This window comes from Micromys minutus, assembly GCF_963924665.1.
Source record: "Micromys minutus genome assembly, chromosome: 3".
NCBI lineage: Eukaryota > Metazoa > Chordata > Mammalia > Rodentia > Muridae > Micromys > Micromys minutus.
Genome location: NC_137972.1, coordinates 26,560,738 through 26,578,521, shown reverse-complemented (window position 1 = coordinate 26,578,521; position 17,784 = coordinate 26,560,738). Strand labels below are relative to the sequence as shown.

Sequence of the window (17,784 nt, the reverse complement as noted above, 5' to 3'; positions counted from 1 at the left end):
TTAGCGGTCATATAATGAATTGGTTAAATTGTAGCAATCCGAAGGCTGGCCCACTAAAAACAAAGTTCTCAGTATATAAACTCTGGCTGCCAGGGTCTCAGAGTCACACTAGGCACCCTCTCAGGGCGCCCAAGAAACCAGATGGAAAGCGAAGAGTCAGCCTGGAGGGCGGGGGGGGGGGGGCTTGGAAGAAGCCGCATCCTTGAAGAGAGAGCAATGACCACCGAGGCTCCAAGCCGACCCTGGCTGTAGGATGGGCTGATTGGGCAGGTGAAATAACAGCGAGCGAGCAGCTCAGGAAGCCTTCAGCTCGCAACAAGATTTGCGACAGCTTGCTTTGCGGCTCTCGCCGCCTTCTGGCTTGACTTACGGCTCCTTCTTCTGTTATTCCTTGGGCGCAGACCTTCTTCCCAGCGTTCCCTGAGCTTGCGTCTCGGTCTCTTCTGCGTGGTCCCCTCCGGCTTCCCGGCGTCCGGGACCGACCTCCTGCGTGCACCGAGGCCCGAGTTCCGAGGCGCGTGAGTGAGAGCGGCCCTCGCCGGGGTGGTTCCTGCGGGGTCTCAGAGCGTGGGGCCCTGCACAGGGTCGTCTCAGTCAGGGAGGCCGAGTCTGGAAGTCCCCACGGTTCCGCTGGGTCTGGGGTGCTGACCGCGTGCTAGGGAGGGCAGCCCGGGCGGCGGTGGCGGTTGTCTGACGCACCAAGCGACACGCGTGCTGACAGTTAACCCTCTGTGCCTGGGTGAAGTCGGAGGGAGTGGGTGGGGTTGAGATGAAACGGCGGATTTGAATTTGACATTCAGGGTAGCCTTTTCCGGACTTGAAAAACGGAGGCGTGCATTAGCACGTTTAAATTCACTCCTTAGAGCTCTACAGTTCTCTGGTTACTGATATGCTTGGGGGTTGAGCAACCCTTAACCGAATTCCACAACATTTTCATCACTCCTAAATAAACCCTGAAGCTCTCCCATTTTTCCCCTCATCCTCCTACTTTGTCAGCGAACTTGTCTGTTTCACTTGTGTGAAATAATACAGTACTGTGTGTGTAGGGTCTGTTTCTGCAGAATAAAGTTCCATCGTGTGTGTATTTCGTTTCAATTGTCCATCAGTTGATTAAGTTGAAGGCCATCTAGGCTGATTCCACCACACCCATGGCATCTCAGTATTGCTGCTTTAATAAGACCTGGACGGTTAACAGCACCAATTTATATGCTAACTTGGAATAGAGGGAAATCTTGAAGGACCCCACCCTAGATGAAGAGCTACGAGCAATTAATGACTGTTGAGACAGGGAGAATAAGTCTTTCCCAGAGATGAAACCCCTAATAAATTACTCAGTACCAAGTAATCAGCCCTAAAATCATACATGTACATGCTACATTAAACAGACTTAGAATTATATTTATATATTCATATATGTATGTCTGTGTTGTCTGTAAAATAAACAGAAAACTCCAGTTATAAGAGAAACTTTTTTGGGTCAGGCACACATGTGGTGCACGGATAAGCATACAGGCAAAACACCCATATAATACAAACATTTTTTTTTTAAAGACTCAAAATTTCTAATCTTAAAAAAAAATGTGGGCTGGAGAAATGGCTCAGGACCTGAGTTCAGTTCCCAGCACCCACATGTCTATAACTTTTTAAATTGCAGAGTATCCAGCACCAGCAAATAGACATATCTGCTGACAGACCATCCATGCACATAAATAGTTTAAAAGTTAAAAAAATGTTAGCTGGGTACGGTGGAACATACCTTTAATTCCAGCACTCAGGAGACAGGCAGGTGGGCTTCCATGAGTTTGAGACCAACCTGATCCATAGAGTGAGTTCCAGAACAGCAGGGTAACACAGACAACCCCCCTCCCCCCAGAAAAAAATAGTCACTTCTTTGGCTGGGTTTATTCCATGATAGTTTGTTTATTGTGGTAATTATGAATACAATTGTGTTTGTCATTGGCATATACCTAATGGGTTTTGTGTATTAATTTTGCATTCTGTTATTTCATTAACATGACTATCAGCTCTAAGACTTTTCTTTAGGGCTCATGTACAGAAGCACACTATCTACAATTATGGATACTTTGGCAACTTCCTTAGAGACAGGGCCTCTCTCTAATACTGGCTGCCCTGAAGCTTGCTGTGTAGGTCTGAGTGCCTCAGAGTGTAAGCTAGACTCCCATTTTTTCTTTGTAGCTTTGGCTGTCCTAGAACTCAGAGATCTGCCTGCCTCTGCCTTCCAAGTACTGGGATTCAACTCATAGACCACTTTGCCCAGCTCTGGGTGACATTTTCATCTATAATTTAGATGTGTGCTTTGATGAAATTATAAGACCAAACAGACAAGAAATGCTCATTATTTTCAAATTTTAAGTGTGGAACTGAGCCAATTTTATTTCTCCTTGTAGGTAGGCAGGATTTATTTATGGTGCTAGCAATTTGAATCTGACATAGAATTGCCATTCTTATTTTTCCACTCATAAAACTCCCCACAGGAACAGCCAAAATAGCTAAGATACACCAACCAAAGTCACCTGTGAAAGGAAAGGAGGTCCTGTCACCCGCCACCAGAGTGCTGTGGGGCTTGCCTCTTTCTGGATAAGGCCTTCCTTTTGTGCAGTTTTGGTTTATTCTTACAGAACATTCTACAATATATGAGTTGGACTGAGAAGGCAGGGAGTGGGTACACAGTGAGTTCTAGGGCAGCCTAAATGAGACCCCCCACCTGAAACAAACAAATGTCCCATATATTAATCCCAAAGATGGAAAGGGAAAGACCACTGACTCACATCATTATGGGCAAATTAATTAAAACAAGCAACTAATGAAAATAAGCTTTTCCTATTTGTGCACGGGCTGTCTCCACTTAAGGTAGGGTTGGGGAGGTTAACGTTGGATGTGAGGAAGATAAAAGACTTATAGCTTAGGGGTAGGGAGTTTTCAAATGGGGTAATTGGCAGGCAAAATAGGCAGGGTCATAGGGGCAGAACTAAGCATAACAAGTTAGTCCTAAAGGCCTCCTGAAACAGACACCGTTGCAAGTTGGGCATAACAAGGTAGTCATAACAACCAGGAGCCATAGGGAAATAAGTATGATTTTAATCTTCCTTGCCTTAAAATTTTCCATTACTCTCTCTTGAAGCTCAGATGGGCTCATGTTTTGTGGGTTCTTTATGAACACTGCTGCTGCTCTGAACAGACCAGAATAGTTGCTGGAGGGAGAAAGGCCAGATTTCCTCCTGACAACATCTCATTTTCTGTCCCTCCTTCCTCTTCCTTCCACAGATTTCTAGAAATGCTTTTAGGTAATGAGGAAATGGAAGAGAATAAGAAACATTTTGCTTGTTTTATCTCTGACCCCACCTCAGGACTGAGAAATGAATGGGTCTCTCTGCTTATGCTTCCTAAACCTTGCCTTGGAGCTGAGTCCTTATTTACTATTTACCTTTTATTTATTTAAGCTATTGCTGCTGGTCCAGAGTCCAGTCTGGCTTAAGGTGATGCTGTTTCTGTTAGAGTCTGCTATATTGCCTACCCTGGCTATCTGGGTCCCCTGTCCATTTCTTTTCCTCTTCCTCTTCTTTTTTTTTCTTCTGATGAGGTCTTAGTATCTAGCTTTCCATTGTGGACCACCACACCTGGCTTGTTTCCTTTCTGGTGTTCTCCCTCTAACAAGAGTGATTCTTGGAGAACAGTTAAGTTATTTGTGGCTATTTCCATTTTAACCCCATAGAGACCAGAGTTACATTGTCCATATGCTGGGTAGTTATGACTTAGTTTTTAATATAAAAACATAGGTTCTCAAGTTGAGCTTGGTGCATACACCTTTAATCCCAGCTCTTGGGAAGGAGAGGCTACTCTGATATACATACACACGAGTTTCAGGCTAGCCAGAGCTACAGAGTAAGGCCTTCTCTTAAAATGGCCTCTTTATTCCCTCTAGCTGTATAAAGTGTATAGTATGCTAACTGTTGTTTTGAGCCTGTATTGTTCAGCCTCGACTCCAGATCCTGGACTGAAGTGGGCCTCTGATTCAGCCTTCTAAGCAGTTGAGTGTAGGCATTTGCCCCAGACCCAGCTACAGTGATGACTTGATGTATATAACATATACATTGTAAAATGATTGTCATAGACAAGCTATTGAATATCTCTTACTCTTGTACTTACTCTTAGGTAGCAGTAAAATGGCTGTTTCCCCTGTAGCAAGAATTTTATTTTATTTATTTTTTGAGACAGAGATTGTCTGCCTCTATCTTATGAATGCCACCATCGCCTGCCCCCACAGTAAGAGTTTTGTAATACCAGTACAACACAAAGTGCTCTCTGTGTAAATATTCACCCTTTCTAGCCCATAATAGTAAATAGGTTAACTGAAAGTGTGAACAACAGGTTTGTCTTGGTGGACCCCAGATGATCCCTGGGAGACTTTGTCCCTTAAGTAGGTGTCTTATCTGACTTGGGTTAGAGGCTCTCCCTTGCTTTTTCCTTTAACATTCTTTGAATTTTGTTTTAATGTTTTATTTAAACAGAGTCAGCATGGCTGGGGCTGAAGAAGCAGTCCACGGAGGGTATGACAGTCATCCTCCCTTTGTTGATGGGAGGTCTGTGCTCTTCTTTGGACAGGTAACTGGTTTTATCCCTTATAGAAGGAGCTTAGGTGAGGAATGTTAGGCTGTCATCATGTGTGTAAACTAGTCCTTTTGTTCTGCATTACTAAGGATTGAACTCAGCACTCCACTGAGCTGTTGTATTCCCAGCATGGTGTAGGATTTTGCCATGAACTAAGTGTATTTGTGAACTTTGCAGCAAACGACTAGTAGTAGGACCAGTGAGGCAGCTCAGCAGATGAAGGTACCTCCTGCCAGCTGTCCTCTGAGCCCACTACAAACTGTGACACTGTACCTACACATGCATATACAAAATAAACACATTTTAAAAATTTAAGAAAACTAACAGTACAAGGGATTAAATTAAGGTGTAAATTTGTTATGCTCACCCTGTTTGAATGTATAGTGTTTAGGACATGTGTGATGTCGTCACCTGGAGTTAAAATTATAGTTGGCTTTCAGTCACCTGATGTGGGTGCTAGGAACTGGACTCTGGTCTTGCTGGAAGAGCTGCAACCACTGAGCCATCTCTCTGGCCTAGCTTCTCAGTACTTTAACACAATATCTTTATATTAATTTTTTTTAAGGTTTTTTTTTTTTTTTTTTTTTTTTTTATGTGAGTACACTGTACTGTCTTCAGACACACCAGAAGAGGGCATCAGATCCCATTACAGATGGTTGTGAGCCAACATGTGGTTGCTGGGAATTGAACTCAGGACCTCTGGAAGAGCTGTCAGTGCTCTTAACTGGTGAGCCATCTCTCCAGCCCCTGTTTTTGTTTGTGTTTTGAGATAAGGTTTCTCTACATAGCCCTGGCTGTTCTGGAACTCACTATGTAGACCAGGCTGGTCTCAAACTCACTGAGATTCACCTGCCTCTGCTTTCCAAGTGCTAGAATTAAATGTAACTGCCATTATGTCCAGCTTAAATAGTTTTATTCTTACAGTAATATAATTTGATCATGTTTAACTCCTTCCAAATATTTCCATCTCCCTTTCTACCCAGCTTTAAGCTCTTTCTCTCTCTAAAAACAAAACAAATCCCTCCAAATGGGGAACAAAACAAAAATTAAAACAAGACAAAAAAAAAAAACCCAAAAAGGCCACAGAAAACCAAACCAAGCAAACAGACCCACAAACCCATGGAGTTGTGTCTTACATTGGCCAACTATTCCTCAGCATGCCCTGCCCCCCAGATGTGTGGTCGATACATTGGTGACAGGCCTTGACAGATGCAGACACTCCTGATCTTCCCTTTCCTAGCAGGAATCAGTTGTAAATAGCCCCTTGGTTAGTACCTTCTTGGCTAAAGTGGGACTTTGCATCCACTTTCCCCCTTCTGTGCTGAGAGCTTGTCTGGTTTGAATCTGTGTATCTCTGTGTGTCCAGTTATAGCCTGAGTCTGTGTGTGTCCGTCCTCTTGTGGCTGGAAGGCACTGTTTGCTTGGAGTCATCTCTGGCTCTTAGAATCTTTCTGCCTCTTCTGCATAGATCCCTGAGCCTTGAGGGGAGAGGTTTAATGAAGACATTTCATTAAGTGCTGATGTGCCAAGGTCTCTTACTCTCCTCATATTGTCCAGTTCTGTATCTGTGAGGAGTAATGCATGGCTCTGTGGATATGGGATGTATCAGTACGAGTCATCTTATTGCTATGTTTCTATGTACCCTACTACTATGACCTATCTAGTCTCCAGTTCACAGCCTTTTAAAGCAATTTTTAATGAGTGCATAAAGTTAGGCTTTGTATAGGGTACCATGCAATGCTTTGACTCACGTATATATGAATGCCTAACATTCCCCCGTGGGCTGAGGATGGAACCTAAGCTTCATGCCTATTAGGTGGGTGCTCTCCTGCTGCTGACCTACTCAGCTCTACTCAGTATTTACTATGGGGAAGAGAAGCTGTATATGGTGGGAGGAATATCACACACAGCAGTTTGATTTCCTTCTTGATTATAGAGCCAGTACACAGCAGATGAATACCAGGCCATCCAGAAAGCTCTGAGGCAGAAGCTGGGTCCTGAGTACATCAGCAGCCGCATGGCCGGAGGAGGTCAGAAGGTAAGTTGAGTCTTGGGAATGTATCTAGTTGTTGACAGAAGATCCTGACTTTTGCTGTTACTAGATTTCATGGATTCAGAGGCCCGTGGTCCCTGTTACTAAATGCTTTCTAGTGCCTCTAAGATGGGTGGGTCCAGCCTTCATTGTCATCTGCAGAAGCCCAAACAAATACTCTCTTAATATTCCATGTTGAGATTTTTACATCGTCTTCAAAAATATTCTCTTTGCTACTTGCTTCCAATTTTATTTATTAATTTATTTTTTATTTTGTTAAGACAGGGTCTTTTTATGTCGCCCTGGCTGCCTTTGAACTCACTCTGTAGACTGGGCTGCCTTTATAGAGATCCACCTGCCTCCGCCTCCTGGGCGCTGGGATTAAAGGTGTGCGCCATCACTTCAGGTCTTGCTGTTAGTTTTAATGATCTTCTTTTGCTGCCAGGATGGAGCGGTGGCCTCCTGCCAGAAGGCATGTGCTGTACTCCTAGCTACCCATGCTAAGGTTCTGTGTATGGTTTCGGTCCTCCATAAAACATGTCATATGTCACCTTGACTTTTTTATTCCCTGAGTCTGTTCCCTCCCCAGAGATAGACTGGTAGTTCTGGTTTGATTTTCCAAAACTCTCTGAAATACTTGCTGCAAAGCTTCCTGTATTTTTTTTTTTTTTTTTTTTGCCAAAAAGTTTTGCCAAAAAAAAAAAAAAAAAAAAAAAAAACAACAAAAAAACCAAAAAACAAAAACAAATAATAAAAAACCCCCAAAAACTCACATGAGGAATAAATGACTTTCATTCACATTAAAAAATGCCAGACATTTTAATAGCTTTTTCTTAAAAAATTTATTTTCTAGGTATGTTATATTGAAGGTCATCGGGTAATTAATCTGGCCAATGAGATGTTTGGTTACAATGGCTGGGCACACTCCATCACCCAGCAAAATGTGGGTATGTTTCTGTGCGTGCTGACTGCCCCATGTTTCTTACTGCATAACTGGTCTACTTGTGCTCAAAAGTGTCCAGTGAGTTAGGACATAGGGCAGGTGGGTTTAATTGGCAGCCGAAGAATGTGGATGAGGCACAGGGATCAGTATCTCTCCAACTGCTTCTCTTTCCCTTTCCTAGATTTTGTTGACCTCAACAATGGCAAGTTCTACGTGGGAGTCTGTGCATTTGTAAGGGTACAGTTAAAGGTGAGGGGGTGGGGTGCCACTACACCTGGGAGGACTGAGCAGACAGTGGGGAGGGAGTCTAGACCCGGGATATGTCTCAGCCAGGGTGTCTACAGCCGCAGTATTCAAACATCCTTGCTTATCTGCCCCTCAAAAAAAAAAAAAATGCAGAAAAGACATAACTTATTTTAAGTTGATATGTGTGTGTGTGTAACATGATAATTGAAAATCTCTATAATAACAACAGAACCTAAGTGTCATAGGGGATTAGATGCTATCATTTATTTGAAACAATTCTGTGTCCCATACTCCTTAGCCTGTGGATGGAGAGGTTGAATGATCCTTTCACAGGAGTTGCCTAAGACTGTCTGTATTTCAGGTATTTACATTACTGTTCATAACATTAGTAACATTACGGTTATGAAGCAGCAAGGAGAACTGTTTTGTGCTTGGGGTCATACAGCATGAGGAACTAACTGTATTACAGTGTCAGAGCCAGAAGGGTGGGAAGCACTGGGTCTGACTGGATTGGTCTCTGGTGTCTGCAGCTCAGTCTTCCTTCTGCCTCTTGCATGAGATGACAGGCATGTGCTACTCAAGGCCCATTAGCTTTTTGTATTTACCTTTATAGAAGGCTTCAGAAAAGGTGTCAGCATAGGTTATACTTAAACTGTCAGTCTTTCTGCCTCTTACTTGGAGCCCAGGATTTCACAGAAATGTCAGTGTTTCCCGCTGCTGCTGCCCTGCTTTATCTATGCCTGTAAGTTCCGTTTGTGACTCCATTGTACTTCACACCTCTGTGGTGCACATGTGTGTGTAAAAATACATTCTTTTTGTTTAATTTCTATTGACCTTAAAGCTTTAAATATTAAAGATTTGTTGCTGAGCACAGGTGTCTTTCTAGGCAGCTCCAGACAGCATTTCTGGAAATTGACATCTTAAACTCTGCTTTGTCCTCTTCATTAGTGTCCTGGTTCCTGAGTGCAGGGTGGTTGGTTTGTTTACTTTATTTCTGTCTTTTGAGAGCTGTTGGTCAGAGAAGAGGCCCGGCAGCCAAGGGCAGAACTACAGTTTTCTCTTCCCTTTCTACCTCAGGATGGCTCCTATCATGAGGACGTGGGTTATGGAGTTAGTGAGGGCCTCAGGTCGAAGGCTTTGTCACTGGAGAAGGCCAGGAAGGAGGCTGTGACTGACGGGCTGAAGCGGGCACTCAGGTAAGGAGGACGCAGGTCCACCACCTCATTTCAGCTCTCACTTCTGAGATGTCTCAGTTCATCCTGATCTCATGTTCCCTGCTTTCTTAGGGACTTTCTAGCAAAGAAATGGCCGAATTCAGACCATTTTGGGTTATTGTCAATTTGGGTTTTCCCTTCTCTCAGGAAGGGCTCAGAGCTTTTCAGGTGCTAAGTCACTGATAAATTCTTAGAACAGTTGGTTGAATATAGTGACTCAGAGGTTTAGATTGGCTCAGCTTTGACAGGGCTTAGTCCAATGACTGGCTGCCTTCTGGGGCTGGAGCAAGGGTGAGCATGCATCATGGTGGAGAAGCAAAACTAAGAACAGACAGGAAAGACCAGTGGTCCACAGTTCCAAAGGACAGATGCCCAGTGACCTAAGCCTCCCACTAGCCCTGAGCTGCTAAAGACTCCATCAGTTCTCTACCACTCCCTAGAGATGAAGCTGTTAGCAGGTGGGTTTTGTGAGACTCATGTGCCTTGCTGTGTTCTCAGAGGCTAGTAGAGTGCAGGGACATGGCACATGTTCCAGTACCACTGAATGAAGGTTAGGGTCTATTTCCTCTCTGGTGTTTCAGCCTTGGGGTGTTGTGACAGCTAATTAGATGTTGTTACTGAACTTTCACTTCTTTGTCAACATAGGAGTTTTGGGAACGCACTTGGAAACTGCATTCTGGACAAAGACTATCTGAGGTCACTAAATAAGCTTCCACGACAGGTATGTTGCAGTGAGAAGCTGGTTATCACAGTGTGAGGTTCTCCAGGGTGTCCTTGGCTGTACTGCTAAAAGGAGAAGTGAGGACTCAGAATTTGGCAGCATCTGTACTGATTATTTCAGATTTAGAAGATGAATGCTAGCAGAGGTGTCCTGGCCAGGTTTTCCATTGCATCTCTGTGGCTAGGACTAGTCTTTGATTCCTCAGAACCAGTGCAGAGCCTTCTGCCATTGCTGTCTGACATACATGTTCAAGCCAGCCATCTTCCCTCAGCTCTGGTAGCTTGAGGTGCACACATTCTGATGCTGCTTACCTATCTATGGGATCTTAGTGCGAGCTCTGGAGTGTGGTGTGCAGTAGATGCTGCTAGAGTCACAGTTAACTAGGGAGAGCTGGCATCTACCTGACAGAATAATTGCCTTCTCTGTTCTGTGAGGGTCTTTCAGCTCCACTCCATTGCTTTCTCCTTTCTGCCTGTGTGTGTGCATAACAGTCTCCTGGGGACTACACTGTGCTCATATGCCCACTCTTGGCTATTGTCACTGCTGTGAACATGGATGTGTAGATTTTCTTAGAAGCCCTTCAGTTTCATGAACGACAAGTGAGTGCTGGATCATGTGTCTCCTGTATTTCTTTGAGAATCCTCCATTACTGATATTCACAGTAGTTCCCACTGTATAGTCTGTTCTGTTCATGGCTTTGGTTCCTGTTTCAAAAACTTGTTGGCCATTTTGGAATCTCTATATTTTTTATTTATTTATTTTTCGAGAGATTGAAGTCCTATGCCATTTTTAATGGGTTATCTGGTATTTTTGCTGTTCAATTACATTAGTACTTTAAAGTAAAGCAAAGGACAAAGTCCTTTATCTGTTAATACATTTGTTTTCTTCCATGGGCAATTTAGGATTATTTTTATTTTACTATATTTATTTATTTATTTATTTATTTATTTCCCTGAGACAGGGTTTCTCTGACTATCCTGGAACTCACTCTGTAGACCAGGCTGGGCCTTGAACTTGGAGATTCATTGCCTGCCTCTACTTCCAGAGTGTTGGGACTCTTTTGGTATTTTATCAAGAGATCATCATCATATCCAGTGTTGTAAACATTTCCTCTGGTTTGTTTGTTTGATATTTTTGTTTGTTCTTCATAAGAGTTTGGAGTCCTACATTTAGGACTTTAGCCTATGTTGAGCTGATTCTTGTGAATAGTATAAGACATGGACCATATCTCATTCTTTGTTCTGGGTAGACCCAGCTTTCTTAACATCGTATGTTGACTCTTTATTCCCGTGTGAGTTTGTGTTCATGTTTCTGTGTGCATGTGATGGCGAGAGGTCGACGTTGGCTTTCGAGACCAGGTCTGTCACTGAGCTTGGTGCTCATCAGTTAGGTTACACTGAGCCATTGGTCCGAGGGCTCTTTCAGGGCTGAGACTGTAGGCACGTGCTGCCCGCTCATGCGCACATGTAGGTATCACATGCTTGATATAGTTTTTGTAATTCAGCCATCAAAGCTGCTCTTTTAATTTTAATTTTTATTAATTTTAATTGTGTGCATGTGTGAACGTGTCCATGGAACACAGGGGAGTTCAATCTCTTCAGAAAAGCAGTTACATACAGAGCAGCGATGCTGAGCCATCTTCCTCGCTCCCCGTTATGCATTTTAACTAAGATTTGATCTGTTTATGTTTAAAATAATTACTGATAGGATGATTACTACTTTCATTTTGCTAATTTTCTGCACATTTAATAGCTTTTATTTTTCTTGGTTCTTTTCTTTGTTTTGAATATTTTGTATTGCTGATTTGACTATTCACATTTCTAGTTTGTACATTCTAAGATATTTTCTTTCCGTTGCAGTTGCATAAATCATCTTAATGTTAATAATTCTGTTTTAAAGAGAGGTATCAGTTTAACTCTTAATTGCATAAAATACTGCTTTATATGTTATACATTCATTACCACAGGGTTGGAGGTTTTGCTGCTGTTGGCCCGTTATGGTGTTGCTGTGTCTGGTCTGGAACTCGGAGGGCTGCCTGCCTCTGCCTCCTGAGCGCCCCACAGTACCTGTCAGTTCTCTTCTTTTTAAATGAAAACTTGTATTGTGTTGCTCTGTAAATTCTCTGTTCCAGAGTTTCGGTGGTAGTCTCTGTGCGTGCCGGTGTTTACGGAGACTGTCCTTCTGTCTTTGTGCTGCTTTCTGTGTCCGTCTGTTTTTCTTTAATATGTTGACTCTTTTTTTTTTTTTTTGAAGAGTTATTTATTTTATATATGAGTGCACTGTAGCTGTCTTCAGACACACCAGAAGAGGGCATCAGATCTCATTACAGATGGTTGTGAGCCACCATGTGGTTGCTGGGAATTGAACTCAGGACGTCTAGAAAAGCAGTCTGTGCTCTAACCACTGAGCCATCTCTCCAGCTCTGTGCTTTTTCAGTTTTAATCTGGAGGATTCCAGCCTCTTTTCTTCTTTTTCCTCTCTTCTCTTCCTTCTTCCCTTTCTTTTACTTTCCTGGTTCTTCCCTTCTAAGACATCAGGGGAAGCCCAGGTTCTCCTTGAGCTTGCAGCTGTCCTCTGCTTCCTAAAGTGCTAGATGCCCAGTGCATGTCCTTGTGCAGGGAAGAGGGAGCAGACAGCAAGGGCAGATCATCAAGCGTGGCTCAGATTAGATTGAATGTGCTGTTTCATCAAAAGTAAAGACTTACTTTATTAAACCTTACAAATACAGACGTCTGCAGTCCCAGCTGCCTGGCCCAAGGGTTTGACATGAATATAGGAAGCAGAGAGACCCAATTAAACTTACAAACCATTTTGGAAATTGTGGGTCATTTCAGTTCTTTTGAGGACAGATGGGCCAAGGATCAAGTGCTGTGTCTGAATAGCTATGCAAGATGGGGAAGGAAAGCTGGGTATGGGGTGTGTTCAATATTTCTTTTCCCTCTTACTAGCTCCCTCTTGAAGTGGACTTAACTAAAACAAAGAGAGAAGATTTTGAACCATCTGTAGAACAGGCAAGATATAACAGCTGCCGACAGAATGAAGGATTGGGACTCCACAAACAACAGGAAGCAACTTCTCCTTGCAGACCAAGCCACCCACATGATTGGAACATTAAGCTACAGGGGGCTAAGGACAACAGCAGCTCTTGGTACTGGACTCAGGTTCCCTCCCTTTCCTCTCTTGACCCTTCTAGTGTGGCTTTGGTCAATTTCTACTCCTGCACTTGAAACCATCAAGTGGTTTGTGTGCTTCCTCAAGCTGGGTCTATTGTGGTTAACTTGGTTTGCAGCAGTCTGGCCAGCACCTCGGAGAGTGATGCCACTCACCAGAGGAAGCTCCGGAAGCTCCGGCAGAAGCAGCTACAGCAGCAGTTCCGGGAACAGATGGAGGCTCACCGCCATGCACCTGCTGAAGACGTGGAGGCCAAGCATTCGGGTGTGTGAGAGGGAGATGCTGTGACTCACTCCAGGCCATGTCTCACTAGGGCTTGTAGGATCAATGACCCTAAAATTGTACCTTCCCAGTTCCAAAGACAACAGGCTTTTTAGGGAAGTCAACCGGCTGTGATTGACATAATCTTCTGCAGCACTTGGGAGGCAGATGCAGGTGGGTTTGTGAGTTCTAGGCCAGCCTGGATTATAGAATGAGACTCTGTCTTAAACAACCCCCCTCCCTTCTGATATTTGAAATTTCGGAGACTGCCTTTTAGATGGCTTTTGAATATAAGACAAAGTTGGAAGATAATGAGCTTTTGGCAGATTCCTTGCTCAAGAGCTTACATTAATTTAAACACAGGTTTCAGAGTCAGATGTCTCTGATGTTATGTGGACATTTGTAATGGAGCATTTCCCAGACCAGGGAGCTTTTGTTGTATGTTGGGTCTGTTATCACTCCTTGGCACAACAATAGAATTATTGTAGGAAAAAAGGAAAACAAAAACCAAAACGTAGCATCTGGGCACATCATGAGTAATGAGTTATACTAAAAGTTTGGCTTCTGGGTCATAGCAGGAGCTCAAAGGGCAGGAGGAAATTTAGGATCTACTGCCTTTGTCCCAGATCCACCAGGGTAGATGATTCCTAACAATGTTCTGCCTTAAAGTGGAAGTTGGTCAGGGTGCCGCTCCCCAGTTCTATCTCCTGCACCACACAGACCTGCTGTGCTGGCACACTGCTCTTAACCAGTAGGGTAAGATATTGAAGGTCATCTTGGCTTTATAGGGAATCTAAGGCTACATGAGAGACCCTGTCTCCCATAGACAAAATGCCAAAGGAAATACACTTGGTTTTCTGAATGCCCAAGGTACACCCTGTGCAAGATGGGAATAAACTTAATTCCAGAGCTGACATGTGATTTCTGGCTTACCTTTTTGTCTCCTGTGCAAACCATAGCACTGCTTCCAGTCCCTCCAAAACACAGCACCCCTGTAGCTGCAGCCTCAGAACTTCTCAAGGAGAAAGCTGTCTTTCCAGGTAATGCTTACAAGTGTTTTAAGTTATTGTACTGTGAGCTTTTTGAAAGATATAGAATTCATGTTAGTTTGGGGGGGTGGTCATGTGCAGTGTAACAGTCGGCAAGTGCTGTATCATTGAGCTGTGTCTCCAGCCTATAGATTTCATCTTAAAGGAATCATAATAGTCCTCACTTTCATGTGATTTTTATATGTGTCCTGGCACATGTATAGATGTATAGGTTAGAAGGCAACTTGTAATAGTTGTCAGTTCTTTCTTACTATGTGTCTGGGTCTTGAATTTAGGTAATTGAGCTTGGTGGTCAGTGATGTTACCTGGTAAGCCATCTCTGGCTCTCACCTGTTTTTAGTGTCATAAAGTTTTATAAAAATGGAAAGAGGTTTCCAAATTGACTGATGGGGCTCTGATACACGTTCTTCTATGCTTTGACCAATGGAAAGATTAGGATATCTGTGGGAATGCAAATGTGTAATTGATCAGAGGGAGCAAAAAGCATGAGATTTCATTTTTAATCCTGAGACAGGGTCTCACTGTATGGCCCAAAATTGTCAGTCTTCCTACTCTGTGGCTGCCATGTGCACCATTATGGTTATCAAAAAAAACATGGAAGCTTTTGTGAATAACACTGTGGTTCTCTTTGTAGATAACCTTGAAGAAAACCTTGAAATGTGGGACCTTACTCCAGACTTAGAGGATATCATTAAGCCCTTGTGTAGAGAGCAGAACCACCCCAAACCTCTGCCACCCGAACAAACCAGGCGGTGGCCCAGGACAGTGTCCCACATATCCATTGCCAACAGAAACTACAAGAAAAACCTGGACCTGGGTACCTGCAGACCTGCAACACTCATCAGCATGTCCTAGGTAGCAGAGGTGTGTGTAAGAACAAACATTCTGAGCTTAATTCTATAAAATGTAAAGGAAAGTTCATTTTAGGAAGTTGACTTAGCAGTTAACAGTATATACACTGCTCTTTTAGAGGACCTGGACTTAATTCCTAGTACTTACGTAGTACTTACTTCACAGCTGTCTACAACACCAGTTCCAAGCAGATAGACCTTCCTTTTCTTGACTCTGGGCATGCAATTAGTGCATGAAGGCTAAACACCCACACACAAACTAAAATAAAAGGTGTATGTGTGTGGGGGGCAGAATTAAACAGGACACAGTAATACATGTCTGCAATCCTGGCCTTCAGGATGCCAAAGCAGGATTTCCATTGAGGCCAGCCTGAACTATATGAGGTATAGATATGAATTCTGTGTGCTGGGTATTTAGTCTAACCAATGGTAGAACACTTACCTAGTATGTTATAAGGCCTTGTGTTCAATTGTGCCAGTAAGAAATACTTATGTATTAAAATCCTGTCTCAAAAGGAAAAGAAAGCTAGATGAAGTCTTCCTAAGACAGTGAGCAGTACAGGTAAAGATAGTGGTTTGAGCTTTGGACTTGACATCATGTCTAGATCTTAAAACACTATTTTATTTTTGTAACTTGATTGGATGTCTCTTGAGCTCCAAACTTTAATGATAAGTGTTATATAATGTCAAAATGTTGGACACACTACTTGTCCTGACTGCATTTTCTCTTGAAGGTAGGTAAGTCATCATGAGATTGACATCAAGTGGTCACTCTCATTGTGTTGTCTGAATGAAGATTGTTAGCCAGTATGTTCCAGAAATGTCTAATTACTGTTTTACATCCCAGTTGAAGCCCCCTCTCTCTCAGTCCCAACCCTTAACAGTCCCCCCCCCCCAATACCACCTCTCCTTCTCAGAGGTTAGCTCCCCCACCCCATACCACCTCACCTTGGGACATCTAGTCCCAGCAGGACTAGGCACATTTCTCTCCCACTGAGGTCCAACCAGGCAGCTCAGTTAGGGGAAAAGGGTCCAATGGCAGGCAAGTGAGAGACATGTCCTGTTCTAGTTGTTAGGGGACCTACATGAAAGCCAAGCTGCACATGTGCTATATAAACATGTTAGGGAGGGTACTGTGTTTTTTAAAGTCTTTTGTATTTAAACTATTAAAACTTTATCTTCTACAGAAAACTCTGAACCTCTTAGGAAGAGCGAGGACCAGAAGAAAAGGAAACTAGATCCATCCTGAAGCTCAAGATGTTACTAGACTGTCACAAAAGGACTTTGGAAAACTGCAGTTTGGTCACAGATTTGTTCCATCTTGGTTCATGCTGAACTTTTTTAGAGCCTACTGTAGAGGAAGCTGACTACTTTAAGAGGTTGTCATACTTTTTTCAGTATTATTCACCCCCAAGGCCATGTGTTGAGATTCTAGGATTTTGCAGGCTGCCTTTCATTTAAGGATGTAGCCTACTGAGCCCCAGCTTAATTGTTACCTACATTAAATCATGTGTGACCTTGCCTTTCCTTTGGCTTCAGGATTTTAATGTTTTCCACTAGGTGCTATCTACAAGGTCATGGTGGCAGTTCAGGATCATGCATGGATCCATGGAGTAGCCTCCCTTAATCTAGCCATGTACCAACATTGGATCAGTTGACATTTAGTGTCATTTTTTTTCATGTAGTCTTTGTCCTGGATCTTGCACCTGTCCTCTCCTGAGTGCTGGGTTTAAGGTGCGTCATACCTGGCTTCTATCAGTGCTGTTTTTCGTTTTTTGTTTTGAGCCATCATGTAATGTTTGAACACTAATACTGGCAGAATTGGTATAACTTACAGTTGAGATTACTGGTAGTTAGGCTTCTTGCATGGCTGTGATTCATATCCAGGGTAAGAGTCTTATACCCTGAACAATGCACAATTTAAAAAAAAAAAAGAAAAAGAAAAAGATTTATGTGTACATTGTCACTGTTTTCAGACACACCAGAAGAGGGCATCGGATTCCACTAAAGATGGTTGTGAGCCACCATGTGGTTGCTGGGGATTGAACTCAGGACCTGGTTAAGAGCAGACAGTGCTCTTAACCATTGGGCCATCTTATCTCTCCAGCCCCAATAATGCTGTTTTAAAGAACTGTTTTCTCTGGCTGAAACCTTTGAGTGAAAAATCATGTGCTGTTGGGGAGCTACTGCCTAATTCCTCATTTAAAAAAGGAAGGGATCATCATAAGGTTGCTGGGAGTTGAACTCAAGACATTTGGAAGAGCTGTCAATGCTCTTAACTGCTTAGCTGACCCTCCAGCCCCAGGAATAGGTGTTTTAAGTAACTACTTTTAACTATACCACAACCAGAAGTTTCATGAACAATGAACTTCTAGTTCTATTAAGACGAATTTATGAAGTTACGCTATGACCATTACTTAGTATAAGGGAGTTGGTGTTCTCTTCACACCATGTGGGTCCCTGGGGTCAAGCACAGGTTTAGGAAGTGTATTTAACCCCTGTGCTTGAAGCAGGGACAAGATTTGTTTGTGGAAATCTGACAAGAGTTTGCCATAACAGCTGGTGCTTTGCCTTTCCCTGAGCACAATTTTAGTTTGGGGCACAGCTGCTACTCAAAGTTCCCAGAAACAATAAATCCAGTTATAAGTTGTACAAAATTCAAAGTAG

At 43.1% G+C, this 17,784-nt stretch overlaps 1 protein-coding gene across 1 annotated transcript; it reads left to right on the top strand.

Annotated features, from left to right (window-relative positions):
• Window positions 1-461: 461 nt before the first annotated feature.
• RAD52 (RAD52 homolog, DNA repair protein) lies at window positions 462-16,927 on the top strand. The gene is given in 13 exon segments (XM_080913932.1): window positions 462-518; window positions 4,530-4,623; window positions 6,566-6,667; window positions 7,515-7,608; window positions 7,786-7,853; window positions 8,928-9,046; window positions 9,710-9,785; window positions 12,734-12,933; window positions 13,075-13,220; window positions 14,177-14,257; window positions 14,901-14,971; window positions 14,974-15,130; window positions 16,305-16,927. Coding segments are annotated over 12 exon segments (1,263 nt in total). The 5' UTR covers window positions 462-518; window positions 4,530-4,536; the 3' UTR covers window positions 16,367-16,927.
• The last annotated feature ends 857 nt before the right edge of the window (window positions 16,928-17,784 follow it).